General features: G+C 39.0%; 1 protein-coding gene across 5 annotated transcripts in view; it reads right to left on the bottom strand.

Moving 5' to 3' along the window:
• NSMCE2 (NSE2 (MMS21) homolog, SMC5-SMC6 complex SUMO ligase) overlaps positions 1-25,408 on the bottom strand; it is a 224,646-nt gene that overhangs the window by 114,431 nt on the left and 84,807 nt on the right. For 2 of the 5 annotated variants that reach the window (XM_079902454.1, XM_079902456.1), the window contains exon 5: positions 22,827-22,861. The exons of the other annotated variants lie outside the window; for them this stretch is intronic. In XM_079902454.1, coding sequence (XP_079758580.1) covers positions 22,827-22,861 — 35 coding nt within the window. The remainder of the gene's footprint in view (positions 1-22,826; positions 22,862-25,408) is intronic. 5 annotated transcript variants of the gene reach the window in all.

Genomic DNA, 25,408 nt, shown 5'->3' on the forward strand with positions numbered 1-25,408 from the left:
ATGAATTATAAGCTTCTTGAAGGCAGAAAGCATGCTTTTCTTCTTTTAATTCTCAGCAATTAACACCTTGTACTGGAAGGGATTTAATAAAGGTCTGCCAAATAAATGTATCACAACATTTCCAAAAGGAGTAAATTTTTACCAGAACAAAACACCAATCACTTGTCTCAACTTTTGAAGTAATTTTTAGAAAACAACTTCTACCTGAAAAATACACTATTATTTAATCTTTACAATACATAAATTAAAAGCAAGAAAGAAATGACTTAAAAATGGTAAATTTTTGACATTTCACACTCAAAGAACAAGATATTATTTTTAAACTATTAAACTGATAATATCAATTGTCATCCACTGACAACCTACTAGTGAGTGAATATTAACAGAGGGTAATGATTCAAAGAGGAAAATCATGATACATACATAAATGGAATATTAGACATCAATTAAAAATCATATTTTCAAATACTTAATGAACTCACACTATACTGAGTGAAATAATCAGAACACAAAACGGATCCCAATCTTGCAAGGACATATTTTATAAGAAAAAAAAGACTAAGGAAATACAGAAGACATTAATATGTGGTTATCTCCAAGTGGTGGGACTACAGGCAATTTTTATTTTTTGTCTTTTATATTATCTAAATTTTCTACAACACATACATTTGTATAGTTAGAAAAGTAGTTTTTAAAAGGATTGAACGTCAAGAAATTCTAATTAAAGCTTAACCAGATTTGCAAATACTAAAACAGTTATTAGCCCAGTAAAAGACTTCCTGCTTCTTAATATTAATTGCAACATATTTCTGTAGACATGATCAAACACCGAGAGTTAATGCTGTAGTTTAGAAAAAGATATGAAGAGAAGTTTTCCTGAATTCTAAACAGAAAGCGGAGTAAGTAAACATCTGACTGGTCATTCAGTAGGCAGCAAAGCACCAGCTCTGGATGGGGAGAGACTCGGTTAGCTCCAGCTCAGCCGCCTGTCAGCCGCGCTACTTGCTGTGTCTGAGCTGTAGTCACCCTCTCCACAGGTGAGGGAGAATCCCCATGCTTCCTCACCGTTACCTGCAGAAGCCATGCGGACACCGTTAAGGAGACCTCTACCCCAATGTCTAGGACATGGAAGGTCCTCTCCTATCTCGCGTCTCACAGATCTGGAGACTGTCCAACCCGACTGGAAGATGGACGAGGGTGAGTACAGGGGTTCATTCTGACGTGAAGGGAACCTGAAAGGTTGGTTAAGCTTGCTGGGTAGTGAAGGCTGATTCTAAAAGAGACCCTGAGTGATTTCGGCTGCACCAGCTGTGGCCGTGAATGTGGCGCTCCCTGGTGGAGCCCTCTGCAAAGTGGGAAGGGGCCACTAAAAGGAAGCTGATAGAGGTGGGGGGGGGGACTGGGAAGGACACAAACAGATGACACAGAGGGAGGAGGGAACAGGTTTCGGAGGGCAGTGTCACTGAAGGGGCAGGGAAAAGCGGAAGCTAAGGGAGAAAGTGGAAATAACCAGATTGTGGAAGGGGGAGAGGGAAAGTTGTCTCTTCCTCTCCACTGTCTTCCTCCCTAAAGTTTCTCCCCCATTCGTGTTTATTCCTCTGCTTCTCCCTCTTTTCTACGCCCCCCAACTTCACTTCCAAAACCACACTTTTATTCTCAAGAGTCACTCCTACTCCCCCTCTGACAAGTGGCATTCCTTTCTCCAGGAGCCAGGAAGTGGAAACCTAGAAAAACACTGGAGCACTCTGCAATGCCCAAACTGGCTGCCCAAACCCTCAAGGTCCCCAAGCTTAGAGGATAACATCTAGAACTGACCCCGGCTGCAGGTATGAGGGGGCACAGCATAGACAGAGCAGCTGTTCACCTCCCCACTTTCTGTTCCTGGCCACCCGGTGTCCTCATTTGCACTATCTTCAATCACAAAGGATGCACTGTCTTCAAGTACAAACGACCCACGCGAATGTCCCATGATTAGAATTTACCCTCTGCTAATTGTATGGTCACCTTCCTTTCCTGGCAAATTTATAAAATGTTATTTTAAAACGCCAGGATCGGACATGTTTCAAACAAAGAACACACAAAGACTGGGCCACAAGAATATTTAGTCAAAAATCATAATGTCCTCAGGGTAGGAATGCATTTATTTCCAAAGTACATCACCTCGACTCCCAATGTGGCAGTTTAATGTGCCAAGGAAAAGCTCAAGACAAAATGCTTGATTCTGGTTTTCTTGAAGAAAATTTTATGTATTCTTTTTTACAAATAAATATAAAGGTTGTACTGAATCGAAAGTGTAGATAAAGTGTTACATACGTGGGTGCTGAGTGGGGGCAACTTCAGAGACCGAAGGATATACTTTGATAAAACTGGAACAAGTCTATTAAAAAATCATTTGGAAATCATTACTTGAAAAATAAGAAAATGCTAATATTGTACCAGGAAATGCATTCAATCCCTAGTTAAGGTGTGTTATTTTATACCTCACCAAACAGTATGATAACCTGTTTACAACTGCCAAAGGCTGTGCCCCCTCTAGTGAAAACTCAAGTGTCCTTGCAAACAGCTCTGTTCAGCAAAGACGTATGATTTGCTCCCATGTTAAGAGAACACTTCCTTGTAAAATGTACCAAGAAATAAGAAAGGGAGCATCTTACTAAATAAAAACAAATGTACCCCAAAGCACAATACGAAATAAATATTAACTATCAGGGACCTCCCTGGAGAAACTTCTTCCCTCACTGTACCTTTAGACCCTGCGTTGCAGGGGATGCTGGCAAACTACTGGTTACGGGAACAGGGTGGGCTGGTGATTTTTACTTCTTCCACTTCTCTTGCAGCTCTCAGGAACTGAGACAGGGCCAAGGAAGAAACAAGAGCTGCAGGGCTCTGAGTAACTGGTTAGTAGTGTTGACTATAAAAACGGAATTGTTGGGTTTGAGGTGAATGGAGTTGAAGGGACAGAAGGAGGTTGTCAGAGAGCTTAAAAGAGCCGCAAGATGAGCAGCGGCACTGCCTTCCATTGAAGGAAAAGGCTTTCCTGTTAGCTGAGTTGTTTCCAGGCACTGCCCCACGGTGCCTCTCTGAACGGCAGAAACCAACACTGGTTTAAGAGCTGATTTTAGTCTCTGAGGTAATGTGAAAGAACATTAGTTTCTCAGACTCAGCTCATTTTAGGGATCAGCACATATAGCCTAAGAAAGGTAATGCTGGGTAAGCAGTCCATCTCTCTCAGATGTAGCCCACTTATGAAGCCACTTCGTTTTAGCAATAGATTTTACAAAAGTACTCCAAAACAATCACTAATTAAAAAAGAAAAATCTCACAAAAGAGATCATATTATCACTGGTGTGCTGACTTCCCGTTTTCTCCTACTTCTAAAGAGTTCTTTCTTTTTCCTCAACAAAGGCAGTCAACAAGAGGCAGTTTACGTAATGGCTAAGGGCATGGACTCTGAAGCCAGATTTTCTGGGTTTGAATCACGAATATGAAGTTGGGCAAATTGCTCAACTCAATATCCTCAATATCCTACTCTGTAAAATGGAGATCATACCACCACCCAGCTCACAGCACCTTGAACAGGGCTGGCTACACAGGAAGTGCTCAAAGAAGGTCAATGATTGTCACTGGTTTAAAAAAAAAAATGTTACTACTGCAAGGTAACAACATCCTTGTATCTACACTTAAAAAAAAAGAAAGCATATGACTAATGTATTTAATAACTTGTACACCTGCCTTTCCAAGTTAAGAATGTACTTCTTGAAGGCTTAGTAATTTTTTGTCTCAAATATCTTACAGTTTCCAGCATATAATAAGAGCTCATAAATGTCTGAGTACAGGAATGAATGAAAGAAAAGGAACAAAGCTTTGTGGATCAAATAAGGCTGTAATATTTGCCGTATAAATAAATGCAGATTTAGTGAGCTTTTAGTAAGTGCCTACTTTATGCTAGACCCTGACTGAAGTCTTTATGTTGTTTTAATTAATACATTTCTATGGAAAAAGACACATCTATGTAACTGCATAATAACAGAGTGGCTACTGGGCTGTGCTGAGACTCATTTAGACTAGGCCCTTTCAGTTTACAACCCAGAAAGGGCTGGTTAACTAAACCTTGCTGAACTAATTTTCAAGCCATACACATCACTAACTCATTTATATGCCGCCAAAATGTAGCAGCAGAGGGACCACATGACCAAGACACAGGGAAGGCTATAGCAGGCCTGGCATTCTCTCCTCTAGATCTAGGGCAGGGCGATGGTACTCCTTTGGGGTACAAAAAGCACCTTGGGGATATTTTTAGCACCCATAAGGCCCAAGTCAGAAAGCCCTGCTTTAAAGGATCTCTTTAACCACAGAATAAGGAACTACATTATTAGATTCAGGACTTGGCAGCAACTCCATTTCCAAATGTTAGTTCTTCATGAAATCGTTATGTATCTCAGGGAAATTTCACATCGATCTCAGCTCTTTCATGTTTTACTTTACTGGGAAGAAAATTCTAAGCCAGAGTAAATGAATAAGTGGATTTCAGTCTTCTGAAAGGGCTTTTTGGGTGTGGTTGAGATAGCTAACTTTGCAAACTTAGCAACACAGGATACATTATGAGTAAGTCCTTTCCTTTTTTTTTTTTTTTCCTAAATAATGATGCTAACTCACCAGATCCTTCTGAAAGAGGTCCTTTTATTAATTTCAATGAAGTCAAGTACAGAACAAGTTGTAATATGAAGCACCATTTATGCAACTATGTTGAAATTCTCTGCCAGAGTTACATCTCCTCATGTAAGAATTTTATGGTAAAACAATTTCAAATATCAATCATTAGCTTAGGCTCATTTTGGTTTTAGGCTGTCTTTCTATACAAATCATTGAAATCCTAAGGCATAGTGACAGTGCCCTTCAATAGAAAAAAAAAAAAAATCCTGTTCCCCACAGTTTATAATAAAAGAGCTGAAACCAAGCCTCAATTGAAATTATATTGTTAGGCAACTCCAGAAACTAAACACAAAAACATGTTAAAGTAAAGATTGCAACATCAAGGGAAAACCATCCTCATATATATAGTTTTAGATTCCCAGCCATTCCTAACCCCAGCCCAGATGAGATCAACTCAACCTTCAGAGGCTTTCCTGCAGTGAGCCAACAAGCCACTCACTCCTTTCTCAACCACACGGGTTACCCAGGGAAAGGCATGCAATGCATTTAAAGGGCCAATAGAAATCCTGTGGGTGGGTTTGGTCTGCCTTTCAAAACCAATGAACTTCCCATTATATAACCTTTAATAACAAGAGAGAAGTTTACAGTCATACACCCAACTAAACTCCAAGGCTGCATGCCTCACCGTACTTTTTTTTTTTTTAGAAGCAGCAGTAAGAAAAAGTAAAAGAAAAAGCTTTCTGAATGGCACAATCCATCTTGTCAAGTAATGTCGGAAAATTAATGAATCCAACTTGGTACAACTTAAGCTTGTTTTTTTGCAATGATTTTCATGGCAGTCTGATGTTTTCGATCAGAAAAGCCCAAGCATCTATTAAGCATTTTATTAATTCTTTATAAAATAAAGTAAGTCCTTAACCACAGGAGAATTCTGAGAATCTGGCTTTTCCAGAAAGCCCAAGAAAAATACTTTAGTTTCACCATTCTCAAATTCATTTGACTTTGAAACAAAATAAACATATTACTCTATTTAATATCTTGCACAAGCGAATTCACAAGAATGAAATGTGTTCAGAGTTCCTAGAAAAAAATGTAGCAATACAGGCTGCCAACTTGTTCAATGTCAAGCTCTAGGCAGTATAGCCACACTAGCAGTAAATGACTCAGAGTGAGTCACGCTTAAGCTATTTTTGCTTTTAAAGTACTGCCAGGCACTGTGTTAATATTCAACCCAGAGTAAATTTAGCCCAACAAGAAAACAAGTGTTTCCATGGTTGCTTCTTCACAGTGTTTATGGTATATATGCAGCCATTAGGCACAGGAATCTAGCCAGATAAATTAAGTAGGAATGCTCATCTTTCATTTATAGCCAGGCTTTGGAACACTGGAAACACTAAATGCAACTTAGGCTGTTCTTTCATCTCCTTCTGTCTATCTGCCCCTCCAGAACCCTAATAGCCAACTACACAGAAAGGATACTATTCATGATTCATTTAAAAGTTTGTACCATTAAGGTACCTTTAGTGGATTGTTGTTCATGGATTTTATTTGGCTCCTTGTTGTTTATAAATAAACAACAAGGACCTACTGTATAGCACAGGGAACTATATTCAATATCTTGTAATATTTTATTTGAGTCACAACCACTTACATGTCTCTGATGGTGCAGCCACAGGGGACTAAAGTGCTTAAAAATTATCTAGCAAAACCAGGAGGAAATGTGGACTATAGATACCAAATGGAATCATTATATAGTATCATGCACAGTGAATGGTCAGAGTCTGGTAATATGAACACTCACAGGGTGTTTAAAGAATACTGGTTGTTCTAATTCGAAAAGATACATGCACCCCAATGTTCATAGCAGCGCTATTAACAATAGTCAAGATATGGAAGCAACCTACGTGTCCATCGACAGATGAATGGATAAAGAAGATGTGGTATATATACACAACGTAATATTCCTCAGCCATAAAAAAGAATGAAATAATGCCATTTGAAGCAACATGAATGGATCTGGAGATTATCATAGTAAGTGAAGGAAGTTAGAGAGAGAGAGACTAATGTCATATGTATCATTTATGTGTGTAATCTTAAAAAATGATACAAATGAACTTATTTACAAACAGAAACAGACTCACAGATATAGAAAACAAACTTATGGTTACCAAAGGGGAAAGCGGGGGGAGGGATAAATTAGGAGTTTAGGATTAACAGATACGCACCACTGTATATGATATAAATAAACAACAAGGACCTGCTGTATAGCACAGGGAACCATATTCAATATCTTGTAATAACCTATAATGGAAAGAATCTGAAATTCTCATTCTGAGAAATGAATGGCTAATATCTGACCGATCTAAAAAAAAATTTCAGTTTTTCAGAATATGCTATTTCTATTGCAAATGCACATGGAGTTCTTGCACTTGAGTAACACAGTGACTACGAAATAGATGCCAGGACCTTCCCCTAATTAAATCCGCCTGTCTATTTATAGCTGTTAGAATCCTCAGCTTTATCTACAGAATCTACGCTGCAGTCGTATACCATGGTTAGCTATTCTGCTCAGCAAAGAAATATTACAGCTAGCTATCCCAGCCCAGCTTTCCAAAGTAGGATGCATGCACCCCAGTATGCAAACTCTTAGAACTTTTATTCAAAATTAACTTTTGTCTAAAAAATGAGGGGGAAAAAAACTTTGTTTCACTAATCATGTATATACCGACATTATGCAGACCGTGTATTAAAAATGAATGAACAAAATATCAGGAGGTGCATGCTCCTCCGGATGGGGGAGAACAGTCAGAAATATGTGGAGACCACTGCTTCCATGAACACAGCCGCCTGAAGGACCCAGCCTTCTCCTCTTCATGTTATATCCCAGTAGATGTTTGTTTGTTTGTTATATTTAACTGGTCACCGGCACAAAGAAAGTAGAGTGGAAAGGCCTAGGTCAGAAAGCAACCGGAGAAGATGGAGAAATGGTAATCCGAGCAAGGCAAGTCTGGAAAACAGCCACACAAAGCACCCAGTAATGACAGCACTGGGCACAACGACAGTCCCTTTGAGTCAAAAAGCTGACCAGTTAGGTCTGGCTTGCGTGAATGGCATCTTAATTCCCACAGAAGGCATCTAGCGCAAGGCCTGACATATAGTAGATACTTAGTAAGTCTCTGTGGAATAAACAGATAAATTACAAACCTGTATCCCTACAAAACATCTCATTTGAAACCCATGTATTCTAAAGCTCTGTATTTGTTACCTCTCTGTTTACTGTATAGGTAACTTTCACAATCTAAAAGCCTAAGGGTCGAAAAACAATTTATCAGAATTTCTTGCTTCCTCACAACCTTGATCACCGATTTCACTAACTCTACCAATACCAGGGATCCTACTTATCTGTACTTGGAAGTTCCATATTAAGAGGAATATAAACAGTAACTAAATCTTCACAGAAGGAGCATACTAACATTTAAGCAGAGGCAAAGATGGGGAGGGATGAAGAGTTGAAGCATGAGATTTTCAGGGCAGTGAAACTATTCTTTATATTATAATGGTGGATACAAGACATTATGCATTAGTCAAAAACCCACTGACCATTTGATCCAGTAGTTCTACTTCTAGGTGTAAAGACTTGAAAGCAGGACTTATAAGTAGATATTTGTATACCAACGTTCATTAGTAGCATTACAGCCCTGCGGTGGAAACGACCCCAGTGTTTATTGATGGATGAACGGATAAACAAAATGTGGTATATACAGGCCATGGAATCTTATTCAGCCTTTAAAAGGAATGAAATTCTGTTACATGCTACAACATGGACCTTGAAGACACTGCGCTAAGTGAAATAAGCCAGGCACAAAAAAGACAAGTGTTACATAATTCTACTTATAGGAGGTACCTAAAACAGTCAAATGTACAGAGACAGAAAGCAGAACAGTGGTTACCAGTGGTTGGGGGTGGGGATGGGAACATTTAATGGCTATAGCTTCATTATGGGATAGTGACAAGGTGCCAGAGATGGACAGTTGTGATGGTTGCACAACAAGGTGAATGCACTTAACGCCATTCAACTGCACGCTGAAAAGATGTTGGAACGACAGATTTCATGTTATACGTATTCTACCATCAAATCCCCCCACAGAACAATATAATACAAAGAGTGAGTTCTAATGTAAATGGTGGACTTCAGCTGACAGCAATGTATTAATATCGGTTCATCAACTGTAACTGACAGACCACACGAATACGCAAGACGTTAAAAATTGTAGCTGCGGGGGCGAGGCAAAAATCTCTGTACTATGTGCTCCGTTTCTCTGTAACCCTAAATCTGCTCTTTAAAAAAAAAATGTCGATTAATTAAAAGAAAAATCTAAACAAATGAGGTTGCTCTGTGGCAAACTCCTTTCTTTCATGTTGTGCCCTGCACTGACTCCCCAGTGATCTGTTTCCTTATCCAGGACCCTTAGTCCCTTTGTCTGGACCCTGGGCCCCCGCCACTCAGCCTCTTTGCCTGGTTCCAGCCTCCTTTTCTGCCAATTCTGATCTCATCCCTTTAATGTTCACGTATTTCCTGGTGCCCTAGAGGCCCAGATTCCGGGTTCTCTTGTTCCCATGGGCCCTGGATGCTAATACGGTTTCCCAGTTTGTCTACCTTGCTCTGACCTATGACTTGTCTTGACCTCACTGTCTGTGTATATTCTGGCTGGAAGTGACCGGGTTACTACTGACCCTTGGTACTCTAAACCTTGATATAGTTCCCTAATTCTGTCTACCAACCTTGTGTTTATCTGGCTATCAAGCCCAGCCCAGCCTAATGGTAATTAAATATGAAGAGTGCTTGGGGGTATGATATTGGTATGAAATGAAAATATTCAAAAACATTTCTTAAAACTAGAAATAAAAATGTTCTTTATTCAGCGTAAAATGCTTCTCTATTAAACTCTTAGGGGCAGATTTTTATTCCACCTTCTAATTTCCTGCTTTAATTCTATGATTACAGGGTATCCTAAATGTAAAGCAAGAATTGCAAACTTAAAGGGCTACCAAGGAAACACAGTTAAAGTGCACCAGAGATAAGACAAGGGAATGGTCAGAATTGTGACTGAGAAGCACAGAGACAGAGAATAGAGACAGAGACAGAGACAGAGAAAAGAAAGGGGGCAGCATGAGTGCCTTATGTAGACTCTATTGTTTAAGACACCGAGTTTGAGCCAAACCAGCCCATAAAATGTTTATTTATCAAAATACCGGAGAGAAGCTTAGGCCTAGGAAGGATATGGGCATTCAAATCACATTTCAGAATGGTGAACCCTTTGGCCAAGTGAGGATGCAATTAATAACAGGACTAGTTTCATTACACTGTTGGGATGGAGATAACCCTATGAAGGCTGAAAAGACATTCTTCTAAGGCCTGATGCATTTTGCTGCCAGTGTTCTCAAAAAAGAAAATTGTATGGATGAGAATAAAGGCTTAAAAAGAAAAAAGAGCACAAATGTCTCAGATTTCTTTTTCATAAAGGGGTTTACTCTTTTAAAGCCAAATACTTAAGTTCTCTTCTTTCCTATCCTCATTTTATAAAAGGGAACTGAACTATGACCAGTTGTTATCATTTACTGCCAAAAGCAATTTTTGGATCAGAAAATATTATTACACTTTGATCCCAGAAGTTTTAAAAACAGATTAGAGAATGTTCTTCACTTTGAGTCCATGACATGAGACGAATGGAACAAAGTCTCTGCTTGCCTACCCTGAGCATTTGAAATGAGCAGATGAATTAGAAAAAGGCACACATTCCTCCGGGCACATGGGGCACATGCCTTGGAGATTAGAACAGAGACCAGTATTTAGCCACCCCTTGCCACCTCAGCCAGGCGCTTTTGTGTAGTGTGTAATAAACTCTACAGCTGTATACAACAAACCTCTCCCATCCCACCGTTAGAAATGTTATTTTAATAAAGGAGTTAGTTTGATTCCGTGAGTCAGTACTTTCTAGCCCGCTGTGTCTCTGTATCTGATCAACAATCCCCAACTTCCAAACTATCTAAGCTGTCAAAATAATTCATTCCCTGGCAATGACTTTCAATGGTTTGATACTGAACCACTTACCTGAATCCTTCCCTGCCTCAAACTTCAGCCTGGCTAACAACTTCACTGCCCGCTCTACTCTTCTCACCTTGCTGCCTGGAGGGGTGCACATGATAACCTCGTTAAGAACTAGGCCTCCCTGCCCAGCTACCCGGCTCTCATGGCCTCGGCTCTGCAGGGGCAGCCCATTAGCTCAGCCAAGTCCCTGAGCTTCTCCTTTACCCAAGAAAGGCATCTTTTATGAGATTCTTCCCACCTACCTCACCCAGCTCTGCAGAGTAGACCCAGAAAGGCTCTCTCTAGGGCTACCAGGAAATAAGTCATAAAATCTTATTGGTATCTTTAAGCGAATTTGTGTTAGCATCTCTGACAAGGTAAAAGCCAGTACTAGTAAATAGGCAGGGTTTGAGTACTGAGAATGAGTTGTATATATAGTAACAGACACCCGTCATGTTAATTAGAATATTTAACACAAAGGCAGGAAATAGTATAAAATAACTTACATAAATAGGTAGATTCTGCCCACTTAGGATAACATTCATAGAGCACTATGACATGTAACTAACTGAGGGGGAAAACAATGCAAAGATGCATGAAAGAATGAGTGTATTTTTCATGCCAAAACTTGGGATACGTGGTCTGACAAGTATATGTCAGTGGAATAGAACAGCAGAAAGTAGAACTCTCCTAAAAGTTAAGGAACATAGTCAATGAAAATATAAGATTATTCAAAATTGCAAAGAGTTGCTAACGTATGGGAGATAGACAGAAATGTTCTAAAGGATAACCAATGGTATGAAGCAGAATAAGAGCAGTTTCCCTGGGTTATGTACATGGCAAAGACCAAAAGGTTTAATAACACCTGAGTCGGCCAGTATGTTGGAAATGGGCTCTCCTATACATTTTTGATGGGAATTTAAATTAATATAATCTTTATGAAGGGCAATTTGTCCTCCAAAGTAAAATTTTTTAAATTTATATATTGACTCAGTAACTTCCCAGGATTCACATCTTACAGATACAGACCTACTTGTGTGGAATTTTGTATACATAAGGATATCCACTGCAGTAATGTCGGTAACAAAGAACAATTATCCCCACCATCAGGGGACTGGTTAAAAATTACGAGCTGCTATGTAGCCAATAAAAAGAATGAGGAAGCCCTAATGTACTGATATGGAAGAATATCCAAAATCTTTTAAGTGAAAAAAAAAAAAAGCAAACTAGAACAGCGTGTCTAATATGCTACCATCAATATACACTCACACAGATACACATACTTCTAACAGGGATACAAAAGAAAGCGGCAATAGTAACTGCCTCTCAGGAAGGCAAAGACCCTTCTTTTCACCACAGTCTTTTGTACTTTGTCTATTTTACACTATGTGCATATATTACCTAATCAAAAGATAAAAACAGTCAAAAAGGCCAGGAATATATATGTATATAGTGCATAGAAAAAAAGAGACAATCTCGGGCAGCAGTGGTCATCAAAGCTTTCCCACAGAAGGCACTGTAGTGAAATCAGCCTGACGGGGAGTGGCTACGTGAGGCTGCAGAGGCTTCCAGGAGGACAGACTGGAGAGGCAGAAAGGAACGAGAGGAAACCATTTTTTCTCTGCAAAGAGAAGGTGGATCAGAAAGAGAGACTAACAGTATACAGACACTGAATGCTACCCCCTTTCCCACACTCCTTCTATAGTACTTCTCTCTGAATAGGTCATGTGTGTGATTATATAATATAATCCATTCAGTTACTGAATGTCTACTATGAGCCAGGAACTATGCTAGATGCTGAGGACATGAAAATTGATGAGACTCAGTCCGTGATCTCAGTAAGCTCTCTATCTGATGAAACTGCAAGTCATAGAGGAGAAGAATTCCATAGAGAAAAACCTGATTAGCATGTATCTAAGAGCAATTATCTATCCATTCTACATCATGCGGTGGTAATAATGCTGGTGATGAAAACAACAGCTAACACATATAACATTTACGGTGTGCAAAACACTGTTCTAAGTGACTTTCATATATTAATTCATTTAATCTTCACAACAACCCTATGAAGTGGATATACTCGTAGTATACCATTTTAAAAGACAGAGAAACTGAGGCACAAAGAGTGTTTTTTGTTTTTAACTTATCCATAGTTACACAGTTAGTGAGGGGCTAAACCCAGACTTGAACTCAAAAAGTGTGACTCTAGAACTAAGCTATGAACTACTATTAGCGAACCTGAAAGAATAAGTGCCAGTCTCAGAACAATAATATGATCTCACAAATATCTGCATAGGACTTTGCAGTTTACAAAATACTTTCATGTGTTATCTCGTTTTCAATATATAATAGCCCTGTGATACATTCTCTTTGAAATGAAAACACATTCCAGCTATTAAAATAAATGAAATAATAAAAGCTACTATAAATTCTCAAAATTCTCATCACTGAAAATAACTGTGGTAGTAGGAAAGTTTCAAAAAATTCTATACGAATTCATCACATCGTAAGGTTCAAGTTAGTATTAGTCAAGCGTCACTGCTTTCATAGGACAAGGCAATGAGACTAGACAATGGGATTTATGTATTTTAAATGCCATTTAAACAGTGAAATACTGGCTCTGATTTACTAAAATAATGATTCTTAGACTCTATTGTTAATTATACAGTTATTTTGACCACTTTGGCAACTGGTATATATTTAGATATTGTACTATTCAATTAGCATTAAATGAAATGCATTTTTTAACATGGCGGGATTCTGACTTAGAGGCCTTCAGTCATAACCCCAATAAAATGCATTTTAATCAATCCTCCTCAAAATAGTTTAAATTGTTTAAATAGAACAAAGTAGAACAGAAAGTTTGAAAAGCAAATTTACTTGTCAAATTTAGGAAAGGAAATTCCCAATTAATTTCTACCAACTTAGCTCTTAAACAGATCCAGACATGCTTGTAGGAAGTACCAGTTCCCTTTACTCAATGGGGGTTTCCTTACTTTTGTTAATTTTGGATTTCCTTGTCAGCAGGGACACACGATATTTATTTCTACTTTTCCAATCAATATATAAGTAAAGTGAGCACTACTCAGTGAAAATGAAGTGTGCATAGCCCTTATAAAGTAAAATAGATATTCTCTACTCAGTTTTCCAACCAAGGTACACAAATATCGGATGAAAGAAAATTAAGCCTCGGCACAGCTGGAGGGAAAAAAAAATTGCCAGCCATCTTGCCAGCACAATGTTTTCTACAGGGTCTTTCTACAGTATTATCGCATGCTCTTTAATATCCGCCACTTTAAAAGGCTCTCTTTAATTAAATAATTACTTTCTTGGGAAAACACAACTCAATCCTAAATTGAATAGGATTCTCACCTCTCCACTTAAATTCTACCTCTTCTTCAAAGTCTTGTTCAAAACTCATTTTCTCTATGAAGCCATCACCCTCTGGTTTCAAAGCTCTCTCCCTTCTCAGGTGTTAATTATATGAATCACATATCCTGGCATTTGATCGTTTGCCTCCTATTCTTTTTCTAACTCGGCGGCACTCAGTTTATATTTCTCTCATGGCACTTATTACTTTGCTTTGAATCACAGTGATTTTAAGTATCTGTTTCTCTGCTCCACTAAAAGGACAAAGTCACAGCCAGCTGTGTGCACTATCTTTGATTAAAGCCCAGTCCTCGACACATCAATAATAAATGCTTGTTGGATTGAATGGATATAAATTTTGCCCATTTTGTAAGAATACAAACTTCTTGAAACAAAAGAATATGCTACATTTCTTTTTTCTCTATTCCTAGATACCTGGCCTAATGCCAGGCACTAAATAGCCATTTTTGAATATAAATTTGTTGAATGTATAATCAACATATGCCACGTAAGTAAACCAGTTGTAATTAAATTTTACTTATGCTAAATTATCTCTTCAGTTGCTTTGATATCTGAATAAACACGTCCCTGATCAAAGGGATGACTCAAAAAAGTGAGGTTACTTCAATTACCCCTTATTTTGAGGGTTGCATATTGAGAAGAGAGGTTAGTAACACACACACACACACACACACACACACACACACACACACACACACACACACACACACACAGTGAAAACCTGGCCACAGTACTTTCTATCTCCTCCCATTAAGAAGCAGTGTCCACTCTCCCATCCCTTGAATCTGGGCTGCCTGGCGATTGCTTTGACTAATAGCCTAGCAAAAGTTAACACTGTGCAATTTCCAAGCGGAGACCTCAAGAGATCCTCTGCTTCTGCTCTTATCTCCCTTCTACCACTCTGTGGACAAACCTGAACTAATCTGCGGGAGGATGAGACTGCATGAAGCGGGGACAGGCTGTGCTGACTGAGGGTGCCCTAGACCAAGAAGCCCCAAGTCAACCAGGCAGCTGGCCGCAGCTGTGTGAGTGAGCCCAGCCAGACCAGCAGCAGAGTCACCTAGATAAGCCCAGTCCAAGTGACCAATCCACAGTATCAGGATCCAAATGAACGGTTTGTCAAGTCACTAAGTTCTGGGGTGGCTCATTCCACAACTAAAGCTGACTGAGTGCTGGAAACCCAACACCACTTTTTAAAACTGAACGCTTACGTGGTGTCACAATGCCGATTGTTATTCCACAGCAGTTTTGAACTTTAGAGCCAATGCAAATCATTTTTATATGTTTAATTATAATTGAATAAAATATTCCAATTATGATTAAAGCACAATTTCTAACTAAAAAGTAATTGTGAGCTTTTTGATTGATTAAAAAAATCTATTATCTAATAAATGAATACAACTCATCTCCATCCCCTCATGTACCATGAGAATTTTTTTTTTAAACTACACAATGTGTTTCTTGCTTCAAAATTGGATAAAAATCTTTATTTTTAAACACCCCTATCTGGGAGGGGCAAAAGAAGCAGTGAAGCAAACTCTTAATCAATACTACCAACAAGAAGGAAAAACACAGAAAATCAAAAGCAATGGCTAATTCTGCCCCCCAATCTTATTAGATTATGGAATTTAGTTTATGAATTTTGAAATACGGAAAATATGAATAATTTTCGGTCTAGGACTGAGAAGTTTGTGCATCCTTGTTAACAGAAAATTCAACTAAAGTAAGAAAATGATACCAAGAAGAGACACTCTTTCTCCCTTTAATGTTTTTGGCCCATGTGCCCCTTGGTCCTCCTCTCAGCCACCCGAGCATCCCTTGCTGGCTCCTCCTTTTCTTCCACTCCTTGACTCTCTTGGACTCCTCCCCCTGCATGGGTTACCTACTCCCACAGCTCCAGCTGTTGCTCAGGAACGTGTGAAGAGCCTCACTCCTCCTCTCCTTAGCCCCGGTCTAACACCAGCGCTTTCCTCATTTCCAACCATTTGTTGAAGATCTATGCCAAAACCTAGGCCCTTAAACTCAATATACTTGACAACTGAGTCTTCCTCCCCACCTGAAGACCAGCTCTTCCATGAGACATCTTGCTGCTTTTCATGGTATTATCTTTTCCCCAGTTACCCAAACCAGAAACCTCAGAGCCATCTTCAACTCCTTATTCTCTTACGTCTATTCTTGTTTTAAACGAGTGGACAAGTCCTAAAGATTTTACTTCCACTACACCTCCTGCGTTCGATGTCTTTTCCAATTGCCCCACTGTAATTCAGAATGTCATCAGGGGGCTTCCCTGGTGGCTCAGTGGTTAAGAATCCGCCTGCCGATGCAGGGGACATGGGTTCGGGCCCTGGTCCGGGAAGATCCCACATACCGCGGAGAAACTAAGCCCGTGTGCCACAACTACTGAGCCTGCGCTCTAGAGTCCATACCACCGAAGCCTGCACTCCGTAACAAGAGAAGCCACCACAATGAGAAGGCCGCTCACTGCAACTAGAGAAAGCCCGTGCACAGCAATGAAGACCCAACGCAGCCAAAAAAAAAGAAAGAAAAAAGAATGTCTTCAGTACTGAACTGGACCACTGTAACAAGACCTCTTCCCACCCCAATTTACCCTATATACCACAGCCAGACTTATCTTCTTACAGTTTGAATACAATCAGATGGCTCACCTAATGAAAAACTGAATGCGCCTAACCCTAACCCTAACCCATGGCTTACTAATTAAACTATCCTATTTAAGGCAACAAGTAACTCCATAAATCGGCCCCAACTTACCCTTGTAATCTTATGTCCCAGGTACTTATGCTCTAACTGGATTACTTGCTGGTAATCATGTCCTGTGCCTTTTTCCACTTCTGTTCATGGCTTACAGTATTTTCCTACCCAGTAATGGTAATCACAATACATATGCAATATTTATACTGCTTTAAAATTTAATATTATATTATAAAGCATTTTCTTAACGTTTCATTTTTTAGATGAGTGATTTCCTCAAATCTCTTGATGGGTTCCAAGTTTTCCTACTGAATATCACTGAGAAATATCTTTGTATAAAAGAATTTGCTTTGGGGGGTTATTTTATTAGAATTAATTCCCCAAAGTACAATTACCAGAGAAACGTTTTAAAGAGTCTCACTATATATTCTGTACCTTTAATATTCAGTTGATTATAGTTATCTTAAATTATTATTGTATTATCAAAGCTTAAGCTTGATCCTCTCATAACTACATTGTTGGTATTTATAACCTATAATTTTAACACGCTTCTCCCAACCTTCTGCCCCTTCGGGGCCTCCACCTCTCCTCCAACTTCAAACTCTAGTCTCCAGCTCGTGCAATTACCAGAATTCAGCTGTAGGCCAACGGCCATCATAGCAAAACCAGAATAGCTTATTGCTTCTCAAAGCCTGGAATTCTGAAAACATAATAATATACTTTCTATTTTTAGAGGTGGGGTCCTGGGGGAACTTGCTATTCAAGTCAAATGAGTCAGTCAAGATGAGAAAGTTAATATATTTCAGTCAGTTTGTCTGTGCTGGCATGCACCATCGCCTAAAGCAGTGAACACAGAATATTTTATTTTAAAGGACAGTATGCATACACGTTCAAATATCAGAGTATAAATAGGATATTTCAGTATTGGTTTCCATTTTGCACACTATTTAAACAAAACAATCAGCCTATTTCAAAGCCGCTATAAACTTTACTTCAAATTCCTCTCTTGCCAAATAATCTCACATGCTAACCTTCCTAATCTTTGCTATTAGATATCCCTCTTCAGATTAAAGCTTCTTAAAGGTCTCACATGATACCTGTGCACTTACTCTGCCGTGGGGAAGACTCCAAGAAGTCAGTGATATCTGTATTAAGGCAGAAGGGTAGACTCTGTTGTAACCAAGTGAAGGGAGAGGTGGATCATAAGCAGAATATTCCATGAAGAGATCTAGTAAATGTGAAGGTCTGGAGGTGAAAGAGAACACAATACTTTCTGGGGACTGCAAGTGTTGGGATCAAAGGGCATAGAGGAAAGTGGTGAAAAAGTAGAACAAAACAAAACAAAACAAAACAACCTGGTTGCAAAAAGGGCCTTTATTCTAGGAGGGTTGGGGGAGCCTCTGAAAGACCACATGGTGGACAACCATGGCCAGATCTACACTTTACAACGATCAATCACTCTGGCAGAAACTGACAAGAGGCCAGTCTGGAGCAGGGAGCAAGTAGGCTGAGAGTAAAATGGGAAATTGAGCAGTAGTAGCAGTGAGAGCAGAAAGAAATGGAGAAGGGCTTGGTAGAGGGTTCTAGGAATGGGACTAGATAGCACATCTTCTTAACTGGCTGAAAATTCTTACTCATCTCTTTGTAGGAATAATTTTCTGCTTCTACTTTTGGTTAATGTAAAATAAAGCCACTGTCCTCTAAAGCAGAAGGAAATTTAAAAATTCTTGAGTCTAACTTGTAAGTTTCCTGCTTTATGCAGTTGAAGTCAATGAATAGTATCCCCCCCTAGGGAAAGAGGAAGGAAGTACCTTCTACCAGTAAGCAGCCAATGGTCAAACTGGGCAAGGAAGGTTGCCAGAAAGTCTGGGAACACCTCCAGCCAATTGGCAGCCACACTTTGTACTTAGAGCATGGTTGTTGCCCAGACCTACCAAAGCAACCTTGATGAAAAGGGACACAACACCTTACTCTGTCCTCTCATTCCCAGGACTAGTGTGCATCACAGGATCTGTCATGGAATATCTGTCCCACGGAGGGGAAAAAAGCTTCCATAAACTAAGTTTTAACCCCACTTTGCAATCCTTCAATCATTCCCCAAATATACATGAAGCACTGGTTCCATGCCAGGTGCTGTCCTAGGCGCTGCGGACAGCGCCAATCACCGTGGACAAGTGCTGCTCTGGCTCAGGTGACATTCCAACCAAATGCAAACTGCATGATGAAGACTAAGCACCCCATACTAAAGAAAACTGATTAATTTATCTGACCTGGAAAACTTTATTATTTTATTTTAAAAAATAGACTGATTACATTTATTTTGGAAAGCTCTACTCAGTACCTTTCATCAACCCCCTCCACCCCACTCTCATTTCCTCTCCAGGTTCTTTGAGTCAAGTCCTAGGACCCTGTGATCTCAAGTGACCAGTATCCTTTTTCTCTCACTCCCAAGACATTAATTACTTGCCTGTGGTCCTGCTGCCTAGCCCAGTGTTCTGCGTAACAGAGGTGCTAGTTCACTAAAAAATATAATTTGAAATAAGTCAGCAGGTGATTAAAAAAAAAAAAAGCTAAATAGCCAGGTTCAAACACAAAGCAGATCCTCTGCAGTTAAACATAGAGTGTACCTGTAAGAGAATCCCTAATATAGTAAAGACTCATGCAGGACACAGTCATAATAGCTGCAGCTCCTTTTCATCTGCTCCATTACGTCCACTCACGATGAATACATTTCACCAGACGCAGCATGGTTCATTATGTGACTAGGGCTGTTCCTGACACTTCACTCCCTGCCTCCCTAACAAGAAAAGGTTGCCAAAACCAATATTGTACTGAAAAATGATTTGTTACCTTATCAACATTTTTCTGTTCACACCCTTGTCAATGACAGAACATTCCTTAACTACTTGACAGCCTATTTTATCCTTCATTACAATCTCTTAACACTTTTACGAAATGACTAAAACACTCTGAGCTTGTTTCCTTGCACTTGAGGATTTATGCCAACTGCTAATGATGTATAAAATGTATAACTTTGGAAATAGAAATTATTAAAGTTATGCCTTTAAGCAAGTTAAAAAAAGATTAGGAAATTAATATTTGGGGAGTATATTACAGTTTATAAAACACTTTCACTTTTCATTTAAAAATATCTGGTTTAATCCCTATACAACTCTGTGGGCTAGGAAGCATTATTATGTGACCTACACTTTACAGAAATGTAAAATTCTATTGATTTGATCAAAAATACAAACTATTATTTGGTTGAGCCAGAATCTGAATGTATATTTTCTGATTCCAAATTCCAGGATCTTTCTATGGGTTGGACAGTCTCTGCCCTTAACATTGTTATCAGTGGAGCTGATTAAATACATGACTTTAAAAAGTTATCAAGAAAAAAGGATTTCATGACTAATATTAACAAATACAAGGCAAATAACTCTGAAGGACAATTCTTGAATATAACAAAAATATGAAAATATGATCGTTAAGGCTATCAAATTACACATATGAATCGACAACTTCTTTTTAGAGCTATTAAGATGTGTACCGCATTCCACCTAAACTCTGTAAAGTGAGTAGATGCTAACTAGGTGCCAAAGACCAGAATGTAAGCTCCATAAGCACAGGGACTTGTCTATTTCCTTCACTGTTACATTCCCATCACACTCAATAAACACTGGTTGAACGAATGAATGTGAAGTACAACATGGAGTACAAAACTGAGGCTCTGAGATAGAGAATTATAGTTTCCATTCAAACCCAAGACACCAAGTACACTTTAATTTATTAGATAATTGCTGAGTAATTTATATGTGCCTATGTCTATGCTGTGTATTTTTGGATCTTCCCTTTTAGACAACAAGCTACATGAGATCTGGAATTAGAAGTCAGATTTGTGTCCTCTACAATGCCTAGCTAAACAACCTTTGGTAGATCATTTTCAACCTTGATTGTACATCAGCATCGCCTGGAGGACTTAAAAAAAAAAATGCCTGGAGTCCCATCAGACACCAGCTAAATCTGTAACTCTGGGGGGTGGTGACTGAGCTCTAATTTTATTTTTAAGGTGCACAGCTGATACTGATATCCAGTGATGGGTAAGTGCCACTACTGTAAACTAATGGTCCTCAAACTCTGGCTTAGTGGAGAATCACCTGGAGGGCTTGTTAAACTTCAGCCCCATCCCCAGAGTTCCCAATTCAGTAGCTCTTGAGTGCACCTGAAAATCTGTGTTTTTAATAAGTTTCCAGGTGATGTTGACGCTGCTGGTGTGGGAACAGACTTTGAGAACCACTGCCACAAACTATGATGATTCTTGAATGAATTAAAGGATAAATGTTCGAGATACATGAATAGAAAAACATGAACGTTATATGAAAAATTTAAATATAAAAAATGAACTTCATGCTCAATATCACTGGTCATTAGAAAAACATAAATTAAATTCACAATGAGATAACATTACATACTTATTAGAATGGCTAAAATTAAAACCAAAGTAACCCAAGTGCTGGTGAGGGGGCACAGCAGCTACAACTCTCATACACTGAGAGAGGAACGCAGGAGGGTATCATATTGGAAAACAGTCTGTCAGTTTCTTTTTTTTTTTTTTTTTTTTTGCATTATGTGGGCCTCTCACTGTCGTGGCCTCTCTCGTTGCGGAGCACAGGCTCCGGACATGCTGGCTCAGCGGCCATGGCTTATGGGCCTAGCCGCTCTGCGGCATGTGGGATCTTCCTGGACCAGGGCACGAACCCGTGTCCCCTGCATCGGCAGGTGGACTCTCAACCACTGCGCCACCAGGGAAGCCCTGTCAGTTTCTTTTTTAAAGTTTCTAAAACTTTATTAAGTGAGAGCTGAAGTCTAATGAAGATAAGATACAGTAAGTCATCCTTAGATACTTAAAATGTGTTAAAGTAAAATATATTGAGTGAACTTTCAGATACAATTGAAGAAATATTGTCAGTAATCTTTGTGTTAAAAAAAATCCTGGATATAGAGAGAGGTGTTGGGTGACTTTAGATTTACCAATGTCACCATAATATTTTTTCAAAAGGGGATGAAAAAAAAGTTGTGATATTAAATATTGCCAAATTTCACATCAGTCCCCAGGAAAATTCTACAAAGGACTGTGAAAAAGATGATTTAATAAATCACTTAAGAAGCTGATCATCAATATAAACAAACATACAGGCATAAGGAATAAATTCTCATGGACTAACGTAATAAGATAGGATTACTGACTAGATCAAAAGAAACTTACAAATACTGGGAAAGTATCTTAATTTTCAGTAATTCATGTAAGTATTGTAGGGGAGGAAAACTTTTCTTCTTCCCTTCTAGGTTCTTTGACTGGTCTAATAACTAAGTTGACATAAGACAGATTAGCAGGAGAAAAACAAATTTAATTTTGTATGTACGGAATCTATAAAAATAAGACTCAAAGAAGTCACCCAAGCAGGCAGCTTTTATACCTTTTAGACAAGGAAACAATAGATCTGTGAGAAAATGACAAGTAAAAGGGGTTTGGGCTTGGGGTAGCAAGTTAGTGAAGGAGTAACAAGGTGTTTTTACCCAACTTTCTTGGCCCTAAATTCCCTATCTCTGGTGAGAAGGATGCCTTCTACCTCTGGTATAGGGAGGGTACCCTTCAAGTGGGAGATTTATTTCCTGCTTCCAGGGAGGGGCAAAGGAAGTCAGCATGTCCATCTTCCCCTGGTTGTTTCTTAAGTAACTTTAATTTAAAATAATCAATGGAATATTACTCAGCCACAAAAAAAGAACAAAATAATGCCACCTGCAGCAACATGGATGGACCCAGACATCTTCATACTAAGTAAAGCAAGTCAGACAGAGAAAGACAAACATCATACAATACCACTCATATGTGGAATCTAATTTTTAAAAAAATGATACAAATGAACTTATTTACAAAACAGAAACAGTCTGTCAGTTTCTTATAAGTTAAATGCATACTCACCATAGGAGCCAGCAGTCCCATGCCTGGATATTTATCTAAGAGAAATTAAAACTTATATTCACATAAAAGCCTGTACGTGAATGCTTATAACAGCTTTATTCATAATGGCCCCAAGCTGGAAACCACTGAAATGTCCTTCAACTGATGACTGGATAGATGAACAGATGAACTATGGTACATCTATATGATGGAATACTACTCAGCAACGCAACGCAACAACAAACTGTGGACGAAACTCAAATGCATTCTGCTCGGTGAAAAAAAGCCACTTACAAGGCTACACCCTGTATGATTCCATGTATGCAACATTCAGGAAAAGTAAAAACTATATGGAGAAAAGAAAAAAAAAAAACAAAGAACAGTGGTTGCCAGGGGCTGGGCTGGGGTGGGTGTCAACTACAGATGGGTACACATTATATACTGATCTAACGACTATAACACGTCAATCTTCCAGCCTCAGGGACTAATAACTTGACAGGACAAGACAATTCTTTTCTTAAGCATTATGTGCATCGTCCCTAGGACATTTACTCCTATTCTCGGTCGGGCTGCTTTCTGGGCACGGATGGCATCACACTCTCTCAAAATAAGCCACCAGGAGAGAAACACCCATAGATCACAGTCTGTTTAAACTTGCTGCTGACTCATTTCTCCCTTGATAAACTCAATCTTTCTTCCCTAATAACTTTAATTATAGTCATCTCTCATTCTAAAGCTTCCCAGTTTCCTCGGAGATGTATTTGTTATCCATGTGACCTCCTGACTGTGAGACACTGGGTAAATATGTCACCTCCAGGATTCAGTCTGCTAAAAACAGAACCTGCATTTTTCACACATTCCTCTCCCGCACGTGGATGTCTCAAAGATTAAAAGGGATGATGTATGTGCACGGGATTATTGCCGTTATGCTTGAAATACATTTCCTGGAATTTGTTCTAAACTTGTGGTGCAATAAATATCCTATTCCTCTCTCCCTAGGCACGGCCAACTGTTCACACCGGAAATGGCATTCTTAGGCACTATTTACTGGGATCTGGAGAAGGAGGACTTAGTTTCAAGTCTCACTCTGTAACTTACTTTGTGACCTTGACCAAACCACTTGCCTTCTTTATCTATAAAATGGGCTTCAGCTACTACGTGTTTCCCTAGGGGCTACCTTGAAGGCAATATCAAGCACATACAAAGTACTATATGATGCCTGAGATGAATCCTACTCCCTGATCTCTAAATGGAAGTGACTAAGCAAGAGATTCTCTCTCAGCTAGATGAAACAGATTCCATCAGTGTCATCAGAGGACATCAATGTAGATCTACAATCTGGGAGACCCAAACAAACTCTTCACTACTCAGGAGTCCTAGGACACATCAATTTTTAAAGATGCGTGAAATGCTTGAGTTGAGAGAAGAGAAAAAACATGCAAGTGTTTTCAAGAGTTGGTGTGGTATATAAGGGAAAGAACATGAACTTTGGTGTCACCTAAACCTGGGTTTGAATTTCAGCACTTACGATCTTAGGGAAGTTATATTACCTCTCTTTGCATATTTTCTAATCTACAAAATGGGTACAGTTCTCTTGTAGAGTTGTGAGAAATAAACAATAATGTATATAAAGTATGCAAATACCATACCCCTTGTGAGAAATAATAATGTATATAAAGTATGCAAATTCCATACCCCTTCCATAGGTAGGCCCTCCAACAATGCCTGTACGTTATTCATTAATCCAACAAGCACTGATTAAATACCGTACGTAGTAGGCACTATACAAAACCTGGTTATTACTTCTAATATTACTATTTTCCAAAAGGACCAGGGAAAAATCTAGAGTGAAGGCGGAGCAGATGGGCATCTTTATTGTTTATTACAATGCACACGTAGAAAAGCCGATTTTTCACTACCAAAGAGCTCCCTGATAGCTTAATGCCCTGACTAAAACTCTACCACAACAGAATCAATCTAATTTGAATTAATATTTTTCTTCACTAATTATTTATTTGGTACCTCAAATCTGCTTTAAGATGTAAAAATTCCTAGGAAATAACTTTATGAAACAGAAGAGAGAGGATAGTTACACCTCTTCCTAATACTCTCTCTCTACCCTTGGCATCTCCTGTCTTCTGGTTCCACTGTTTACTAGCTTTGTAACCTTGGGCATATCACTTAATCTCTCTGAAGCTGCTTCATCATTAAGACGGGAATGGTAGCACGTAGCTACCACTTACATAAGTAAAGACCTACAGGAAAGAGAAACCATATGGGGTGGGAAACACAAAGAAAGCAGAAGGGAGGAGAGAGCCACAAAAGAATCAGACTGAATGACTCAAAGAGGAAGAGGGAGAGAGGCAAATACACAGAGAATGAAACATCACCATAGGGATAAATTTCACTCAAGGAGCATGAGTCCTTAGGCCAGCAATGCAATACAGCCTGAAAAAGTCAATCTCTGTTGTGAAACTTACGACTTTTTAGCATTTCTCAGCAATTAATGGTCCTCCAGCAAATGAATGGTGATGGTGTCGTCAACATCAAAGAAAAAAATGAAGATGAACTGAGGGCCACAGAGATGATAAAAATGTCTATAG

The sequence above is a fragment of the Stenella coeruleoalba genome (assembly GCF_951394435.1).
Source record: "Stenella coeruleoalba genome assembly, chromosome: 17".
Classification (NCBI taxonomy): domain Eukaryota; kingdom Metazoa; phylum Chordata; class Mammalia; order Artiodactyla; family Delphinidae; genus Stenella; species Stenella coeruleoalba.